This window comes from Girardinichthys multiradiatus, chromosome 11, assembly GCF_021462225.1.
Source record: "Girardinichthys multiradiatus isolate DD_20200921_A chromosome 11, DD_fGirMul_XY1, whole genome shotgun sequence".
Taxonomy (NCBI): domain Eukaryota; kingdom Metazoa; phylum Chordata; class Actinopteri; order Cyprinodontiformes; family Goodeidae; genus Girardinichthys; species Girardinichthys multiradiatus.
In genome coordinates, this window is record NC_061804.1 from 34,275,367 (window position 1) to 34,292,737 (window position 17,371).

At 39.8% G+C, this 17,371-nt stretch overlaps 1 protein-coding gene across 4 annotated transcripts; it reads right to left on the bottom strand.

Moving 5' to 3' along the window:
- Positions 1-1,282: 1,282 nt before the first annotated feature.
- On the bottom strand, positions 1,283-9,424 carry hsd20b2 (hydroxysteroid (20-beta) dehydrogenase 2). Of its 4 annotated transcripts, XM_047379638.1 has the most exons (13): positions 9,349-9,408; positions 8,562-8,686; positions 8,289-8,483; positions 8,042-8,088; positions 7,765-7,840; positions 7,531-7,641; positions 4,572-4,639; positions 4,436-4,480; positions 4,296-4,354; positions 4,114-4,195; positions 3,963-4,028; positions 1,772-1,921; positions 1,283-1,675 (listed from the first exon to the last, which is right to left on the bottom strand). In XM_047379638.1, the coding sequence occupies exons 2-13, from the start codon at positions 8,677-8,679 to the stop codon at positions 1,532-1,534; spliced, it is 1,161 nt and encodes a 386-aa protein (XP_047235594.1). In that variant the 5' UTR covers positions 8,680-8,686; positions 9,349-9,408; the 3' UTR covers positions 1,283-1,531. The 4 variants fall into 4 exon arrangements, with proteins under 4 accessions (XP_047235594.1, XP_047235595.1, XP_047235593.1 ...); XM_047379639.1 differs by lacking the exon at positions 8,562-8,686 and having other exon boundaries at positions 9,349-9,424; XM_047379637.1 differs by lacking the exon at positions 9,349-9,408 and having other exon boundaries at positions 4,296-4,330; positions 8,562-9,324.
- Between the last annotated feature and the right edge of the window lie 7,947 nt (positions 9,425-17,371).

Sequence of the window (17,371 nt, forward strand, 5' to 3'; positions counted from 1 at the left end):
CATCCCACCCTCCTTTGACCAAAAGCTTCCCTGTCACACCTCAAATGCTTTATCTTCCACTTTGGCAATATAGCCTTCTGCTTTTACATGTCTGTCTTCAACTAAATCAGGGAATACTGGTGCTCCCTTTGCCTCCCCCTTCCACCCGTGTGTCTCAAGAAAACAGATGAAGAGGCTGGTCCAGATCGTGTCAACACTAGAATCCTGAAGAACTGTGCAGAGCAGTTCTGTGGGATTCTGCAGCAGCTCTTCCAAACACCTCTATAACATCTCTTTAAAGAAAATTGTTTAATACGAGTTACAACTTTTAAATTCCCCTTGGGAATAATAAAGTACTTTTTTAAACATGGTGTGTGCAAAAACATGGTGTGTGCAAAAACATCTGGTGGCCTTATCTGACCAGCCTATATTTTCACAATATTTAATGGGTTTGTCCAAATGTCCTACACCATACTTTAAGCAAGCTTCAAAATGCCATCTTTATTCAGTATTAAAGTATTGTGCAGTGTGTGTGTAAAGAGCTACTTGTGGTTAGGTGCATCACTAGGGGCATCATCCCTGTGCCATCGTCACACCCCAACACATACTTTTTGATGTGCTTCTTTGTGTAGTTGTCTCCAGGAAGAGTGGCGAAGCACAGAACCCAAGTTGCTCACGGTCCAGTGTGAAGTTTCCACAGTCAGTACTGATTTAAAGTGCCATGTCATCTGCTGGTCTTGTTCCACTGTGTTTTATCAAGTACAAAGTCAGAGCGGCTGTCTGCAAGAATATTTTAGAGCACTTCCTTCTTCCCTCTGCTCACAAGCTTTATGGAGATGCTGATTTCATTTTCCCACCGGACTTGGCACCCGCCAATACAGCCAAAACTGTTTTAAAGACCTTGGTACCACTGTAGCCACCAAACTAGTCTAACCTAAACTCTATATATAATCTGTGAAGTGTTGTCAAGAGGAAGATTAGAGAAACCAGCACTAACAATGCAGATAAACTGAAGGCCCTTTTCAAAGCTTAACACCTCAGCAGAGCCACAGGCTGGTCCCCTCAATAAGACGCTGCAATGATAATTCATGCAAAAGGATCTTTGACTAACTACTAAGTGTGTATACTGTACAGCACATGAGAATATTCTTCAGTAGGCTGACATTTCTGCATTAAAAATCCTTTTTATTGGTCTTAGTTAATATTCTGTCTTTCTATAGAAAAGCATTTTGAGCTTTATTGGCTGTGAGCCATAAGAATCAAACTTAACAGAAATAAATGTTTGACATTATCACTCGCGTAATCTTGGTTCACTTTTTGAATTTAATTACTAAAATAAATCAAGTTCTTAGTTATGCTTTAATTTACTAATTTACTAAATCTAATCTGTAAATAAATAAATGTTTATAATACATCTGTCTTTACATATTTTTAGTATGCTGCCTGTAAAAAGAGTAGAGTTGAAGTGAAGTGTTTATAATGTTTACATTTGGCAACAAAAAGTCAACAGTCATTTCAGTCATCTTTTAAACATTAAAAATTAAAAACTTGACTACTCTTTCGTCACAGTAAACCACTCCTTTCTCTGAGATGCTTTTCTCCGACAGGTTTTTGTATTTGGAAGGCTTTTCAACACCCTGATGAGAAATGTCGACATCCGAAGCCAGTCTGGCAGGAGGAGCGAGAGAGCTGCACTCTGTAGGATGTTGGACAAACAAAGAGATGTGAAGACGTAGCAGGGGATAGTATGAACACTGAAACAAATCATGGCTCATCACTGCTCTGTTCTGACCTGCAGTGCATGTGACAGACAGCCGCTGGTGTAGCTGGAGTGACCCACAGTGTTCACAGCCTCATAGGCGAACCCCGAAGCACTCTTAACCAAACAGTTGTCTTGCATGTTGTGTGTCATGTTGGTGGACACCATGAGTGGGGCGACACACTGAGAAGACAGTAACACTGAAATTAGATATGGCAATACAGGAAACAAACAACAAAGGCCAAGATTCTTTTTATAAGATGTATTTTTGTTCAGCTTATTGGAAAATAAATCATTGCTTAAAGGAAATCGATCAAAATATTAAATTTATTCATTTTTAGAAACGCTGTGATGACTGATGTTTTTTTTACGGAAATCATTTTCTGCTCTACCTGAGAACTATTCTTATTAGTGCTGCACCAAAAGTTCAAAACACGACTCATATACAAAATGCAATTGATATAAATTAATATAAAGCTCAAAACCTGTCTTGAGACTGCATTTTCAAAGTCTTGGTGTAATCTCTTGTTTACTTTTTGCTCAGTCTTGTGTCAGTCATGGATGTGCTGTACTTGCTATTTTCTTCTCAAGACCACAGCTTCATAGTCCTTTTACTCCAACTTCGTCTATAACCCCTGGCTGCATTCAAAAGCACACAGTTTTAACTTTTAAAAAGTTCGACACCGTCATCTGTACCCTTAGGTGCTGATGATGAGAAAATGAGAAGGATGAGAAAACAGGAGGACAAATCATTTCCGGTGCAAGTATATGAATGGTTTCCTTTCTTTACAACACAGAACGGAAGAACACAGAGTCAAGTCCTCCACCTCCTGCCTGGTCTTAGTTGCACCAGTGCAACCAGTTTGTCTGGAGTACCATTATAGGTTAGTTTGGTAATGAGCTTCCAAACCCACATTCTTTAATCATTTGCAGCAACTACATTATAATGATTACAGCAATGGTCTTGAAAATGATCTTGCATTAATTTGGTCTTCATCTTGGACTTTGTCTCGCCTTCTTCTAAATCTTGGTCTTGATATTCTCTGGTCTTTTTCTTGACTTGGTCTTGGGTTAATTGGTCTTGATTACAAGATTAAGCTCTTGAAGCACTCACTTTACTATCAGTCCACACCTTGTGACTCTGCCTCAAACTTTTAATTGGTCTTTGCTTCACAATCCTCTAAAAGGCTGCAGTTATCCCTGTTCCTCATCTTTTCTGCTACACATTTTCCTTCTACTCAACTTCCCATTGATATGCTTGTTTACAGCAATCTGTGAACAGCCAGGTTCTTCAGTTATGACCTTTTGTGGCTTTATCCTCCTTGTGGTGCTTAAAATGGCTGTCTGCTACAAGTCACCAGTCTTCTTGCATAATTGTTTAGGTCATAATATGGCCCTAACATTTCTGAATTAAAATACTTTTTATTTGCTCTTATGTCATATTCTGAATATATCAGAATATGACATAAGATGTCATATTCTGATTTTCTGAGAAACGGATTTTTTGGGTTACATTAGCTGTAAGTCATAATAATAAGTAAGGAATCTATATAGTATTGCCAATTAGCTTAGGCTACAAATGTTAAAGTTTTCAGTGCCTGCTGACAGAAAACACAAATCCCTATTTTAACTAAGAAATAAACCAATATATCAAATCAATTATAACATGAAAGTTTTACTTGCACTGAATCACTGAAACAAGTGTACTTTTTGATAACATTCTATTTTACTGAGATGCACCTGGACTAGTAACATCACATGCATTGTTCTGTTAAAATCTATAAAAATACAAAAAATGTAACGTTTATATTGTAATTGCATCTACAGATACATTCTTACAAAAGTTTCCATACTGGTCCAGGTGGGGCCACAGTCTTATGAATTTCCCAGAAAGGCTTTTGGAATAGAATTGGATTTTGATTTTCCATGCTAGCTTCTTTATATGATTTTCATGGGAAGCTGTGTTGCCCCTCTTCTCCTCAGCAAAATCATCTCTGCTGTTGTTAACATCTGCTTCAAAAGACCATCCTCAGAAAATCTTCTTAAACCCGCTTATCCTCTTTGGGAATCACTTGTCAATGTTTCTGGTTTCCATGGCAGCTATTTTAGTGGAGGATATGCTATTATTTATGAAAACAAGGCTTAGAAATGAGCCATCTATATAACACCTGATATTGATATTCACCTTTTTTGCCCATTAAAATCTAAGAAAGTTGTTTGTTACCTGGACAGTGATTCCCATTGACTTGTACTCAGCATGCAAACACCGGGAGAAATATGTTACAAAAATCTGCCAAAAAGTATAGAAAAAATGATTAGATGAGCAGGATAGGATGGGTTTAAATAAATGTGTGAAAATAAACACCACACATTACCTTGGTAGCCGAATAAAGAGCCAGCAATGGATGTGGACGGACCCCCATTTCAGAAGAGATATTGATGATTAATCCTGTGCCTCTGGCAATGAGATGAAACCCAAATGTTTATAAATTGACCCATTTCTTTTTTTCAACCCAATTACCGGGATATCAGTGATAAATAATGTGTCTGTGGGTACCTGTCCACCATGCCAGGAAGAACCAACCTTGTCATCTGCATTGTATCAACATAATATTTCTGTCTTTATATGTAGTACAGTGAACAAGTAAATGTAAAGATATGACAAATTCAGATTGTATGTTGACACGGATGTCTCACCTGGGTTACCGACAGTGTGTTGCAGTTGATGATCTGAGTGATTTTCTGTTCGGAATACATAGAAATTAGGTCAGAGAATACATAACAGCATCATCTAGTGTCTACTTCTCAAACAGGGATATTTCAAATACATTACCTGTTCGGCATCTGGTGTTTCCAGAAAATAGGCAAAATGATCAGTGCAGGTCATTCCAACGTTGTTAACTATGTGATTTATGATAAAAGAACACCTGTTAATAAACACTATCTGTCAATTATATTATAAAGTTACAGGCAGAAACTATATATTAGACGTATAACAAAATGGTGTTTCTCAAGGCTGAAGCATTCTTTGAGTCAAACATCTATCTTTAGTTGTTTGAGATTCAGATGGACCATGGAAATAAGCAGCACATGTTACATCTCTTGATGTGTAAGTAATCAATGTAAGTAATCAGTGTGATGTCTGGTGGTGAAAGCCTCTCCACCAGCTATTGTCCAGTCTCCATGGTAACCAACTTTTGAACTGGCCAGTAGGTGGCAGTAGGACCCACCAATTCCATACATCATTGAATCCCTTTTCCAGGACATCATCCACAGACTTCAAGAAGGCTAGTTAATCTGAACTGCTGTTCGGTACGAAGACAAGACAGTGGTTGGAACCTACCCTCTTGTAATCTGAAGTTGTTAAGAGGTGACCTTCTTGCTCAGAAAACCCTAAAATCAAGGCACTCAGCCGGGGGCATGTGAACATCTTCATCCCTACCCAATGCCTCTCTTCCTGGGCAACTCCAGAGGAGGACAGAGTCCAGCTGTTTCTTGCTGGTACTGCTCAAGCTTACACAACAGCTCTGGCTTCTCACCCATTAGTGAGGTGACATTCCATATCCCTTAAGCCAGATTATGCAGTCAGGAATTAGCATGCCAAAGCACCTGCCCTCGCTTGCCACCCAACTTGCCTGGCACCTTGCTAGTAAGGTGCTATGCAGATATGCTGTTTCTCAGTTTTTTGTCCTTATACTAATAATAGCTAATAATAACAGTTGTTTTCCTTAAACTACATAGATGCAGTTTTTTTAACATAAGCATATTAAAAAAATTTTACAAGAAACATTGGCGTGCCTAATTATAGTTTTCTTCCCACATTTTCCTTTCAACGAATAGTTGTATTCTTTAGTAAGTCTTGTGTTTTGTCTGTTTTTTTTCATTCCAATTTAATTTTGTGCATGTTTCCACCTAGTTTGTTTGGTTAAGGTGAGGAAAAAGTTAACGGTATTACATGAAATAATTAATTTAAGCATGCTGTTCTGGAAATGTCACAACAACATGACACTGGATTGATTATGTTAATGCTGCATATACAGGTCCTTCTCAAAATATTAGCATATTGTGATAAAGTTCATTATTTTCCATAATGTCATGATGAAAATTTAACAGTCATATATTTTAGATTTATTGCACACTAACTGAAATATTTCAGGTCTTTTATTGTCTTAATACGGATGATTGTGGCATACAGCTCATGAAAACCCAAAATTCCTATCTCACAAAATTAGCATATTTCATCCGACCAATAAAAGAAAAGTGTTTTTAATACAAAAAACGTCAACCTTCAAATAATCATGTACAGTTATGCACTCAATACTTGGTCGGGAATCCTTTTGCAGAAATGACTGCTTCAATGCGGCGTGGCATGGAGGCAATCAGCCTGTGGCACTGAGGTCTTATGGAGGCCCAGGATGCTTCGATAGCGGCCTTTAGCTCATCCAGAGTGTTGGGTCTTGAGTCTCTCAACGTTCTCTTCACAATATCCCACAGATTCTCTATGGGGTTCAGGTCAGGAGAGTTGGCAGGCCAATTGAGCACAGTGATACCATGGTCAGTAAACCATTTACCAGTGGTTTTGTCACTGTGAGCAGGTGCCAGGTCGTGCTGAAAAATGAAACCTTCATCTCCATAAAGCTTTTCAGCAGATGGAAGCATGAAGTGCTCCAAAATCTCCTGATAGCTAGCTGCAATGATCCTGCCCTTGATAAAACACAGTGGACCAACACCAGCAGCTGACACGGCACCCCAGACCATCACTGACTGTGGGTACTTGACACTGGACTTCTGGCATTTTGGCATTTCCTTCTCCCCAGTCTTCCTCCAGACTCTGGCACCTTGATTTCCGAATGACATGCAGAATTTGCTTTCATCCGAAAAAAGTACTTTGGACCACTGAGCAACAGTCCAGTGCTGCTTCTCTGTAGCCCAGGTCAGGTGCTTCTGCCGCTGTTTCTGGTTCAAAAGTGGCTTGACCTGGGGAATGCGGCACCTGTAGCCCATTTCCTGCACACACCTGTGCACAGTGGCTCTGGATGTTTCTACTCCAGACTCAGTCCACTGCTTCCGCAGGTCCCCCAAGGTCTGGAATCGGCCCTTCTCCACAATCTTCCTCAGAGTCCGGTCACCTCTTCTCGTTGTGCAGCGTTTTCTGCCACACTTTTTCCTTCCCACAGACTTCCCACTGAGGTGCCTTGATACAGCACTCTGGGAACAGCCTATTCGTTCAGAAATGTCTTTCTGTGTCTTACCCTCTTGCTTGAGGGTGTCAATAGTGGCCTTCTGGACAGCAGTCAGGTCGGCAGTCTTACCCATGATTGGGGTTTTGAGTGATGAACCAGGCTGGGAGTTTTAAAGGCCTCAGGAATCTTTTGCAGGTGTTTAGAGTTAACTCGTTGATTCAGATGATTAGGTTCATAGCTCGTTTAGAGACCCTTTTAATGATATGCTAATTTTGTGAGATAGGAATTTTGGGTTTTTATGAGCTGTATGCCAAAATCATCCGTATTAAGACAATAAAAGACCTGAAATATTTCAGTTAGTGTGCAATGAATCTAAAATATATGAATGTTAAATTTTCATCATGACATTATGGAAAATAATGAACTTTATCACAATATGCTAATATTTTGAGAAGGACCTGTATATGGTTTCTGGAAATATAAAATATAAAACTTTTATATAATGAGTTCAACTTAAAAAAGCAAAAATTCAAAATGTGTAATATTTTTAATGTTTAAACATGATGCAATAAAAAAAAAAGACTTTTGACTGTGCTTTTCCTGTATTACCCAGAATCCCTATCTGCAGGCCTTGGAGCTCCTTTGCTATGGATGAGTAGATGCTGCCACCCTCTGTGAAGTCCACTTGGATGGTGTGAGTTCTTCGTCCGTACTCATTTTCTAAGGCAGACAGCAAGTGTGTTAAACGTTTCAGCTCTATAGCTGCTTTTAGAAAAATCACATGTATCTATTGACTATGTGGACAACAACAGAGGACATTTGCATCATCTCTGGTTGACTTACTGATTTCCCTGGCAACCATTCGGAGCTTGTTATCAGATCTTCCTAATAAAACAACATCCAGACCTCTTCTTGCCAACTGGAAGAAGACATGCAAACAGACAGTTCTTGAAGCTGCTTTAGCTTAGACAAGATTCTACCACGAAATATATGTAGATCCTGTCTTAAATAACTTCACATCAAGACATAACCGTAATGTTTTAATCATATTTCAAACAACACATTAAATCTGGTTTAAAAACTGAAATCTAATGTTTGTGAAATGAAAATGCAGACTCACCTCAGTGGCATAAGCTCTACCAATGCCAGACGTGGCACCAGTAACAACTACATGAAGAACAGAACAGATAAATACACTTTGTAGGACTTATGGCGATAATAAAGTTATTTATGTTATTTCCTTTTTTAGATCACCCTCCCTCCGTGTACAAAATGATAACACACTAACTGATGTTGGAATCAAAAATTTTGTGCGTTAAAAGAGGCTTTTGCACATGATTTTCACAAAGTGTTTCCTCATTCCTTACCTGCCCATTGTCCATATGCACGCAAATCCACCTGCCACTGCTCTGATAAGACAAACTGTCTCAATCCACACCAACATTTCCAGGTGAATTTCAGCAGGCAGACAGCCACCGTTAGTCCCCCAAAGAGCGCCAGAGTGTCAGTCAGTGATGTCTTGCAGTAGAGCTCCTGAGCCAGCAGCATTTTTCTGTAGCAGACTGTGGAAGTGTTCAGAAGGGGCTTTCTTCCTTTTTATACTAGAAGATATGATAATTATTTGCTGTGCTCCTCCCCACATTTCTCCACCCCTCTAAATCCTTTTCCAGAAGGTTGCTGTAGAGGGATGATTATTGATATGGTGAGTTTACTGCCACAGAAAGTGGATTTTGAGAAGGTGAGCTGGCCCAAGAGCATCCTGTGGCTGCAACAGTTAAACAAATTAACAAAATGTTCAAACATTCTACATTAAGATTCATTATACGGCACCTTACACATGCTGAGTTGTATTTGACTATGTTCACAATTAGAATCTGTTAATTGCACCTTTAAAACAGCATGGGGTGTTGTCTAATCACAAAAGGCCTAAACAAAACCAGCAATCATCGAGTGTCGATAAAGACACGAACAGAAATGTGAATGTGGCACTGTACTTCTGAAAGCTGATAAGTCTCTGCTGTTGTTACAATCTATCAGCTTTTCATTTCAGCAGAAACAGTCCTACTCTCATTTAGAGGGAATGTCTGTACGTTGACAAACTGTGATAATGCCTCTGATTACATCCCAGAGTGACAACACCAGTGATAGCTCAAATGGCAAACATCCAAGTCCAGTCCTGTAACCCAAAGATGGGAAAAAAACTGTTTATCATGAAACTCTGTTTGTCTGATAAATCATGTTGTCATTTTTGTTTTGTTTCGCGTTCTGAGGTTGACCAAAGCACAGGCAAGAGCTCGGCAGCTGCATGTTTAAAGGAGTCTTCTTCTTTTATTCAAAGATAAGTTCAAAAGGTTTTCCAAACGTAGCAAGGACATGGCTAAAATCACTGCAGGCACAAAAACACAAGTCGAAACTCCAAAAACTTACAGAGTTGACTCTGCATGAACATAGTAGTCAAAGCTTTAGACGAGGATAGGTGAACGAACCAAGGAACCAGCGAAGAACAAACAAAAACAGAGAGCTAATGAACAGAGGGAAGTGGAGTATGGACCAATGAGATACTGAGGCAGGTAATCAGATGAGAATGGAAAACAGGTGTGGACCAGGCTATAGAGAACTGAGGGAATCTGGATGGTTGCTAAGGTGACCGAACTAGGATACAAAGGGAACATGAGGGAAGCTAGGCAATAACATAAAACCAAAGGAACCTGACCACAAAAACAAAACTATAAATAACAAAACTCAGGGAAAACCGATCAAAGCAAAACTATGGACGAAGATAATAAACAAAAAGAAACATAAGAACCTAGAATAATCATTAACTAAAGCAAACTGAGAAACTAAAGGGAATAGAAGAAACACCAAAACCTAATAATTAACAAAGAACCCATAAAGGAACCCTGACTGTAAATAAACAAACCTAAACCACAGAAAGGGAACCAGGACGAGGAGGAACAGAGAAAATAAACTATTAAACAAAGAGCGCAGGTGAACAAATACCAAAACATAAATAAACACAGATATACTGAGTGGGAAACTAAAGTAGAAACTACAAGGAAGACAAGGGAACTAGAAAAACAACAAACATAATAGTCATAATCATAAGAAAACCATAACAAGTAATAGAAAAGAAACCACTAAAGGTCCATTTGTTTTCTCTCCCTTCACTCCTAGTTCCTTTAGTTGTTTCTTCTAGGTACACTTGCACACAGTTTCTGAAGGAACTCGGCTGGTAGGTTGTTTTAAACATCTTGGAGAACTAACCACAGATCTTCTGTGGATGTGAATAATTTGTGAATGTAAGCTTTCTCACATCCTTCTATCTCTTCATGTAATCTCAGACACACTCGATGATGTTGAGATCAGGGCTCTGTGGGGGCTATGCCATCACTTCCAGTAATTCTTGTTGTTCTTCTTGCTGAAGATAGTTCTTAATGACTTTGGCTGTATGTTTGGGTTCGCTCACTTAACATTTTGTAAAAATAAACAACCATGATTTATATTTCTGGAAGTATTCTTTGTTTACAACATTTTTTCACACCTGCCTAAAACTTTTGCACAGCACTGTATATATAGAAAGTAAACATGCGTCCATGCCAGCCAGGTACCCGCACCCAGGCCGATCAACTGCACCAGGCCGAGCACAACCCGCCAGCCTCCCATGCGCAGGCACAAGATGCACTCCACCACACCCAAAACAAAAGACGTGCACAAGGCCCACACCGTGCAAATGCGCCCCCACCGGCCTCCCAAAAATAACCCCCTGAAAGCTGAATGAGACCTGTACAGTTTTAAGTTTATCCCTTATGCAAAAGTTTAGTTTAGTTTATTTTCAGTAAAACTTTTTTAACAAATAAAAAACTGAAAAGTGGGTCGTGCAATATTATTCGGCCCCCTTTACTTTCAGTGCAGCAAACTGTTGTGGAATTTTCTTATCAAAGTGGGTAGAAGTTGACTCAGAACAAGAGAAAATCCGGACTTTGTCTTTATAAGTTTTATTCAAAGGCATTCAGCGTTTGAAGACCCTGACACTGTGGTTAGTCAGTGAAACAGAGCCCCGAACAACATTTACACATAGTATTTATACCAGAACATGACAGTGTTATCTCAACTTCAAAGAGTCTGTGTTTTACGACCCCAGACCCTTCTCGGGTTCAGAGGTGAGAAGGTTACCTAGGAACAACCATCTACTCTCCCCGAGGCATCACCGTAACAAATGTCCTCAACCATTAAACTTCTGATAATGGCTTTTACAGCTTCCTCCTCTAACACAGATGTTCACTGGAGTGAGGTAACCCAAAGGTCATACACTTTGGAATACTTACTGCAAGAATTTCCATCACAAAACTCACTCCAGACGTTCAGTGAGGATCTCTGAATGATCCAATGTTGTCCCAAATGACTGATGATGATAAATAGAATCCACCTGTGTGTAATCAAGTCTCCGTATAAATGCACCTGCTCTGTGATAGTCTCGGGGTTCTGTTCAAAGCGCAGAGAGCATCATGAAGACCAAGGAACACACCAGGCAGGTCCGAGATACTGTTGTGGAGAAGTTTAAAACCGGATTTGGATACAAACAGATTTCCCAAGCTTTAAACATCCCAAGGAGCACTGTGCAAGCAATCATATTGAAATGGAAGGAGTATCAGACCACTGCAAATCTACCAAGACCCGGCCGTCCCTCTAAACTTTCATCTCGAACAAGGAGAAGACTGATCAGAGATGCAGACAAGAGGCCCATGATCACTCTGGATGAACTGCAGAGATCTACAGCTGAGGTGGGAGAGTCTGTCCATAGGACAACAATCAGTCGTACACTGCCCAAATCTGGCCTTTATGGAAGAGTGGCAAGAAGAAAGCCATTTCTCAAAGATATCCATAAAAAGTCTCGTTTAAAGTTTGCCACAAGCCACCTGGGAGACACACCAAACATGTGGAAGAAGGTGCTCTGGTCAAATGAAACCAAAATCAAACTGTTTGACCACAATGCAAAATGATATGTTTGGCATAAAAGCAACACAGCTCACCACCCTGAACACACCATCCCCACTGTCAAACATGGTGGTGGCAGCATCATGGTTTGGGCCTGCTTTTCATCAGCAGGGACAGGGAAGATGGTCACAATTGATGGGAAGATGGATGGGGCCAAATACAGGACCATTCTGGAAGAAAACCTGTTGGAGTCTGCAAGAGACCTGAGACTGGGACGGAGGTTTATCTTCCAACAAGACAATGATCCAAAACATAAAGCCAAATCTACAATGGAATAGTTCACAAATAAACGTATCCAGGTGTTGGAATGGCCTAGTCAAAGTCCAGACCTGAATACAATCGAGAATCTGTGGAAAGCGCTGAAGACTGCTGTTCACGAACGCTCTCCATCCAACCTCACTGAGCTCCAGCTGTTTTACAAGGAAGAATGGGCAAGAATCTCAGTCTCTCGATGAGCAAAACTGATAGAGACATACCCCAAGCGACTTGCAGCTGTAATTGCAGCAAAGGGTGGCGCTACAAAGTATTAATGCAAGGGGGCCAAATAATATTGCAAGCCCCACTTTTCAGTTTTTTATTTGTTAAAAAAGTTTGACACACAATAAATTTCATTCCACTTCACGATTGTGTCCCACTTGTTGTTGATTCTACACAAAAAATTAGAATTTTATATCTTTATGTTTGAAGCCTGAACTGTGGCAAGAGGTTGACCAGTTCAAGGGCGCGAGTACTTTCGCAAGGCACTGTACCTTATGTTGCAATGTTTAACATTAGATCTTTCGGTAAGAACTTCCACAGTGAAATCAATTGGCTCTTGTTCCCTCATCAGTGGGGATGATTACCTCCACTTTCAGTCTCTCCCAAAAAAAGGGGGTGAATTTCTAGGCATTTTGTCAAATTATTTATTGCCTGACAAAATGGAGTCCACTTAAACCTGTTGGCTGTGCTCAACTCTCTCAGGCTCCTCATCTTTAGTGTCCCTTCTTCTTTTGTTCTTCTTTATTTAGGGGTATCAGAGTAAACATATGCATATCTATATTCTTTAAACTTTTAGAAAATTATGAAAACCATGTGTCCTTACTTTTTCTTGGTCTATCACAAACCTCAATAAAATACACTAAAGCTTAATGTTTTAACACAACAAAATAAATGAAAGGGTCACGGGGTATGAATATTTTTGCAGTCCGATCTGGTTTGATATAAGATATCTGATAAAGAGCTGAGTGATTGAAACAACACCTTGGTGCTACAGATGAATGAGCCTAGAAGGGAGTCCAGCAGTGTGCAAGTATTTTTAGTTCCTTCAAGTCAAGGTTCAAGGTCAAACCTTTATTGATGCTGAGCATCTGCCGCCTTTTGGGTGTGGATTTCTGCGTCCTTTGTCTAAGTGCCCAGAAAAATTATTTTTAAAAACATCTTGTTAAAAATAATTTTTCTATAATGATGTTCTACTTCAGAGCAATTTATCATTTGAACAGACTGGGATGGTGAGTCAGTTAATTCACTGGGCCTCTTAAGCCTGAAAGAATTGGGGTGCACTTGCACTGCTTGTTCAAAAGGTGGCAGCATACAGTAGGTACAACTTAAACCAAAGTCTGCTAAAGTGGCTATAGTGTATTAGTGTATCTGAACACAAAGACTCAAATACTGCAAGTATAATAAAGCAGCTTTTACAAAACTCTCACCAGTAAAGCTCGTAGAGGGTTTTAAATGAAGATGTGATGTGGCATGCAGTGAAACATAATATCTCATTTTTTTAAATAAATGTTTTTGTTCATAAGTTTGAAAATCCTAGCTCTCTGCAACCAGTGTAGTGTGTGTGGACATTGATAAAAAGGTCTCTTGATAGGCTAAGGATTACTCATCTTAAATTACACTCTGGAATGGCTTTCAGGAAAGACTTCTAGCTTGATCCTGTGATCCTACAAGGAGGGAGTGATGTCATTGTTAGAGTCTGCTAGATTAATTCACCTGAATAATTAAGTTTGGTCACAGAAAAGGCTTTTGTTTCTCTGTGGCTTCTCCCACAGATCCTCTTAAGTATAGTGTTAATTAAGGTAGATGAAAACGTTTACTGCAGACTATAAACATTTTGTGAGAGCCATTCAAACTTATTAATAGTTTTGCAAGCAATCTCATATTAGCAGGTAAGATATGTCTGTTGAAAGAGCACCTAATGAATCATAGGTGCTGACCACCTCCTGGCAGTATGGTGCAGAGTTGCTACCTCTACTCAGCTGGCTGAATGTACGACCTTGCTTTGGAGTGATCTCTAACAGTGCTGTCAGGCATGTCGCTAAGAGGCTTGCGTGCAGCCGATCAGTTTAGCAAGGCCTCACCTGACTAATCTGATTACTTCAACAAGTCTTCTATAGATGTGTAAGACAGGACAAATAAGAACAGCACTCACCTCACATATGCCACACCCCGCCTTCATAAAGAGGTCATTGAGGGCTCATACATGAACATTATTTCTAAGCATAATTTTATTGTAAACCTACATATATTTTTGTTATGTTGAGTTTTCCTTTTTTCACTCAGGCCCAATTTGCAACTTTCAGATCAAAGAAGAAACCTTCCGTTAGCTTACGACGGATAGCCCACAGCTTATATACTTTCTTTACCTTAATGAGCATTAACGTAGAGATCCAAGATTCTTTCAAAAACTGGCTGCGGCACAGAGGCATTTCATAATTCACAATATGCATATATCTACAGTGCTTTGAAAAAGTATTCAGATCAAATTTTCATATTTGTCGCATTACCATCACATGGTCTAATGTATTTTATTTGGATTTTTTTTTAAGAGAACATCACAATATAATGTATAATTGTGAAGTAGAAGGGATTTGTTTTTGCAAATAAAAGTCGGAACAGTGTGCCGTGCTCCAAAACCTTTTTTTACTCAAATTACAGCTGCATGTCTTTAGAGGTAATGTTCTTCCAGCTTTGCGCATCTAGGAACTTTTTTTTTTTTGCAAAATTGCTCAAACTCGAACAGAGTGGATGGAGAGCACCAGTGCACCTGTACCCCTCCCAGCATATATACAGTACTTTCCTATTGTTTCAGTCCCTATTCTTTCAGCCCATTGTCAGGTTGCCTGTTGCAACAGTTTCTTGTTGCCACCTGGCATGCTTCTTCTTGATGCCCTTAGACTTTCAGTGTGTGAATTTTATTATTAAATACCTTCTTTACCTTACTCCTACCTGCCTCCGCTTGGGTATCTTATGCAAACTTATGACAAATGGATCTGACCAATTGAACCCAGCAGAAATCACCACATTGCAGGTTGAGTGGTCATTGAAGCTTGAACAGAAATGCTTCTATAAAAATGTCAAGATACTGCCATCTCTCTTGTTGCTGGGAAAACAGGAATGGGAGTCACTTTTGTGGGGCTCAAATTTGGTCTTTTCTATGCTGTGGCCCCCAGCTATTTCAGTCCTTACTTCACCTCACAGTCCCCCTCCACCACAGCAACTGTTTTTACCTCAGTCCATGTCTTAGCCCCATGCCATCAGGCTTAGAAATTCTTACTTTATAACTTGCACAATGTCATGCTCCCCTCCTGAGTTGCAGCACCACCTACCAAGCTTCAGCCTCCAGCTCTGCACTATAGATGCTGTCACTGCTGTCACATGTCGTCACCGATGTCCAAGTCTCTTCCCTGAAATGGTTTTGATGGGGATCTCATATGTCCCACACTCCCAATAGTGACCACACTCGGTCACAATAGCTTGTATTAGACTTCAAACAGGACCTCTTATGGGTATTTTTAACATTGCTCCTTGCCACTCTTACACAAGCTTGTTGGGGTTGGAGATCTCTGTGTTTTGTATTGTTTGTGTTTGGTTTTCTAGAGGGCGCTGGAGAGCACGGGCGGTGAGACAGGTGTGTTCCATTCACCAATGGTGAGTCCTGGAATATTTAAGCAGGAGGCAGCCAGCATGTCAGCGCTCGAGTGTTAGCCTTCAGTGGTAGTTACTCAAGCCGACCTTAGAGCCACTTCTCGTATTGCTTGCTTCGACTTATGTTAGCCTAGTTCTGTCTTTTCTAGTAACTGTGTCGGTGACTACCTGGATGTTGCCCAGGCCAGCCACCAATGGACTTTGCCTATGGAGACCTCGTTCCAAGTTTCCCACGGATGAATCAACTAACAAGTGTCTCGCTAACGCTGTACTACTGGGTTTACTCCTGCTGGCTATTTCCTGGCTACGACCTCCGATCCCACCTCTATAAAACCTGTCCACCATCCACCGCTCCTCTAGTGCCCTCACACAATCCTCCAAACACTGTTATTGACCAAGGAACTAAATATCTTTGCAAAACTCGCCTCTATAGTTCCACAATGTTTCCTCTGGCCCGACTCCCTCTCCTCCTGGCGGTTTGTCAACAACAAACTAGTAAGAGACAGTACACTATTAGTTTTCTATTTAGCTACCGTCTTTACTTACCTTGTGCTTCCTTTCTTACAGCTTTGCCTACTTTGTCAAGACTGTGCTTGTTCCTGTGATTTCAATAAATCTGCTAAGCACTTCCTGGTTTCCCTTGAGCGTTTACTGCATGTGGGTCAGATCAATCCGTAAAACTATGACAAAGCTTAGTTGTATGGAGTGCAATACTATTAGTTGTTCTGTCAACAAATTCCCCCACCTGAGCTGTGGATACCTGCAGCTTCGCCACCATTACCATTGGCCTACTGGCTACTTCTCTGTCTAATAGTCTCCTCATTTGTCAGTTTAAGCTCTGCTTATTAATAATATTACATCTATAGAAACCAGATATCACTGGATTTTATTTAGGGGTATCAATTTTATTTGTAAATAAGTTCAAACTATGTTTTTTCCTCTTTACATTCATACACTAGTTTGTGTAGATCTTGTACATCCCATACAAAGAATAAACTGAGGTTTGTGATTGTGGTATGACAAAATGTTCAAAGTGGTGTTATTTTTGCAAGACACTGTACTTATCTTGTTAAGTTGTTACCTTTACAACAGTAGGTTGTAATACTAAATAATATCAACTGTTTTTTTTTTTTTTTTGCAGATTTAAAGTGTATAAAACTTAGATGCATATGTGAAAAACCCAGCTTCTTTTTTAGATAGCATCCTGTCTATATACCTAGATTTAAGAGGAGCATGCTAATTGCATGCGCAGAAACGTCTTAAAATTAAAGTTATAGTGATCAAACCTTTCTTACATCGGAGACCTTGCCATGACCAACTACAGTATTAATGAGTAATAGAAGCATAATGAGCCATAGTGGAGACAAAAAGCACTCTGGCGGTTCATTTAAAAGGAAAGTTTAAATTTTAGATAGGGAAGATCTACCGCTCTGGTACAAAATTTTCCATAAACCTGCTTTCATGTTGTGTTGTTGATTATCTGAGGATTTTTTTTTACTTATGGGCTGTGTCCTTGATTTTGAACAGGCCTGAACTGCAAATCAGTCCA

Excerpts from the sequence above, each read along its gene's own strand:
- hsd20b2 (XM_047379636.1), bottom strand. The coding sequence starts at position 8,724 with ATGTTTGAACATTTTGTTAATTTGTTTAACTGTTGCAGCCACAGGATG. Across the intron at positions 8,484-8,561 it reads ATTTAGAGGGGTGGAGAAAT|TCTGCTACAGAAAAATGCTG; the intron begins GTGGGGAGGAGC and ends ACACTTCCACAG. Across the intron at positions 1,676-1,771 it reads GTCTGTCACATGCACTGCAG|AGTGCAGCTCTCTCGCTCCT; the intron begins GTCAGAACAGAG and ends AACATCCTACAG.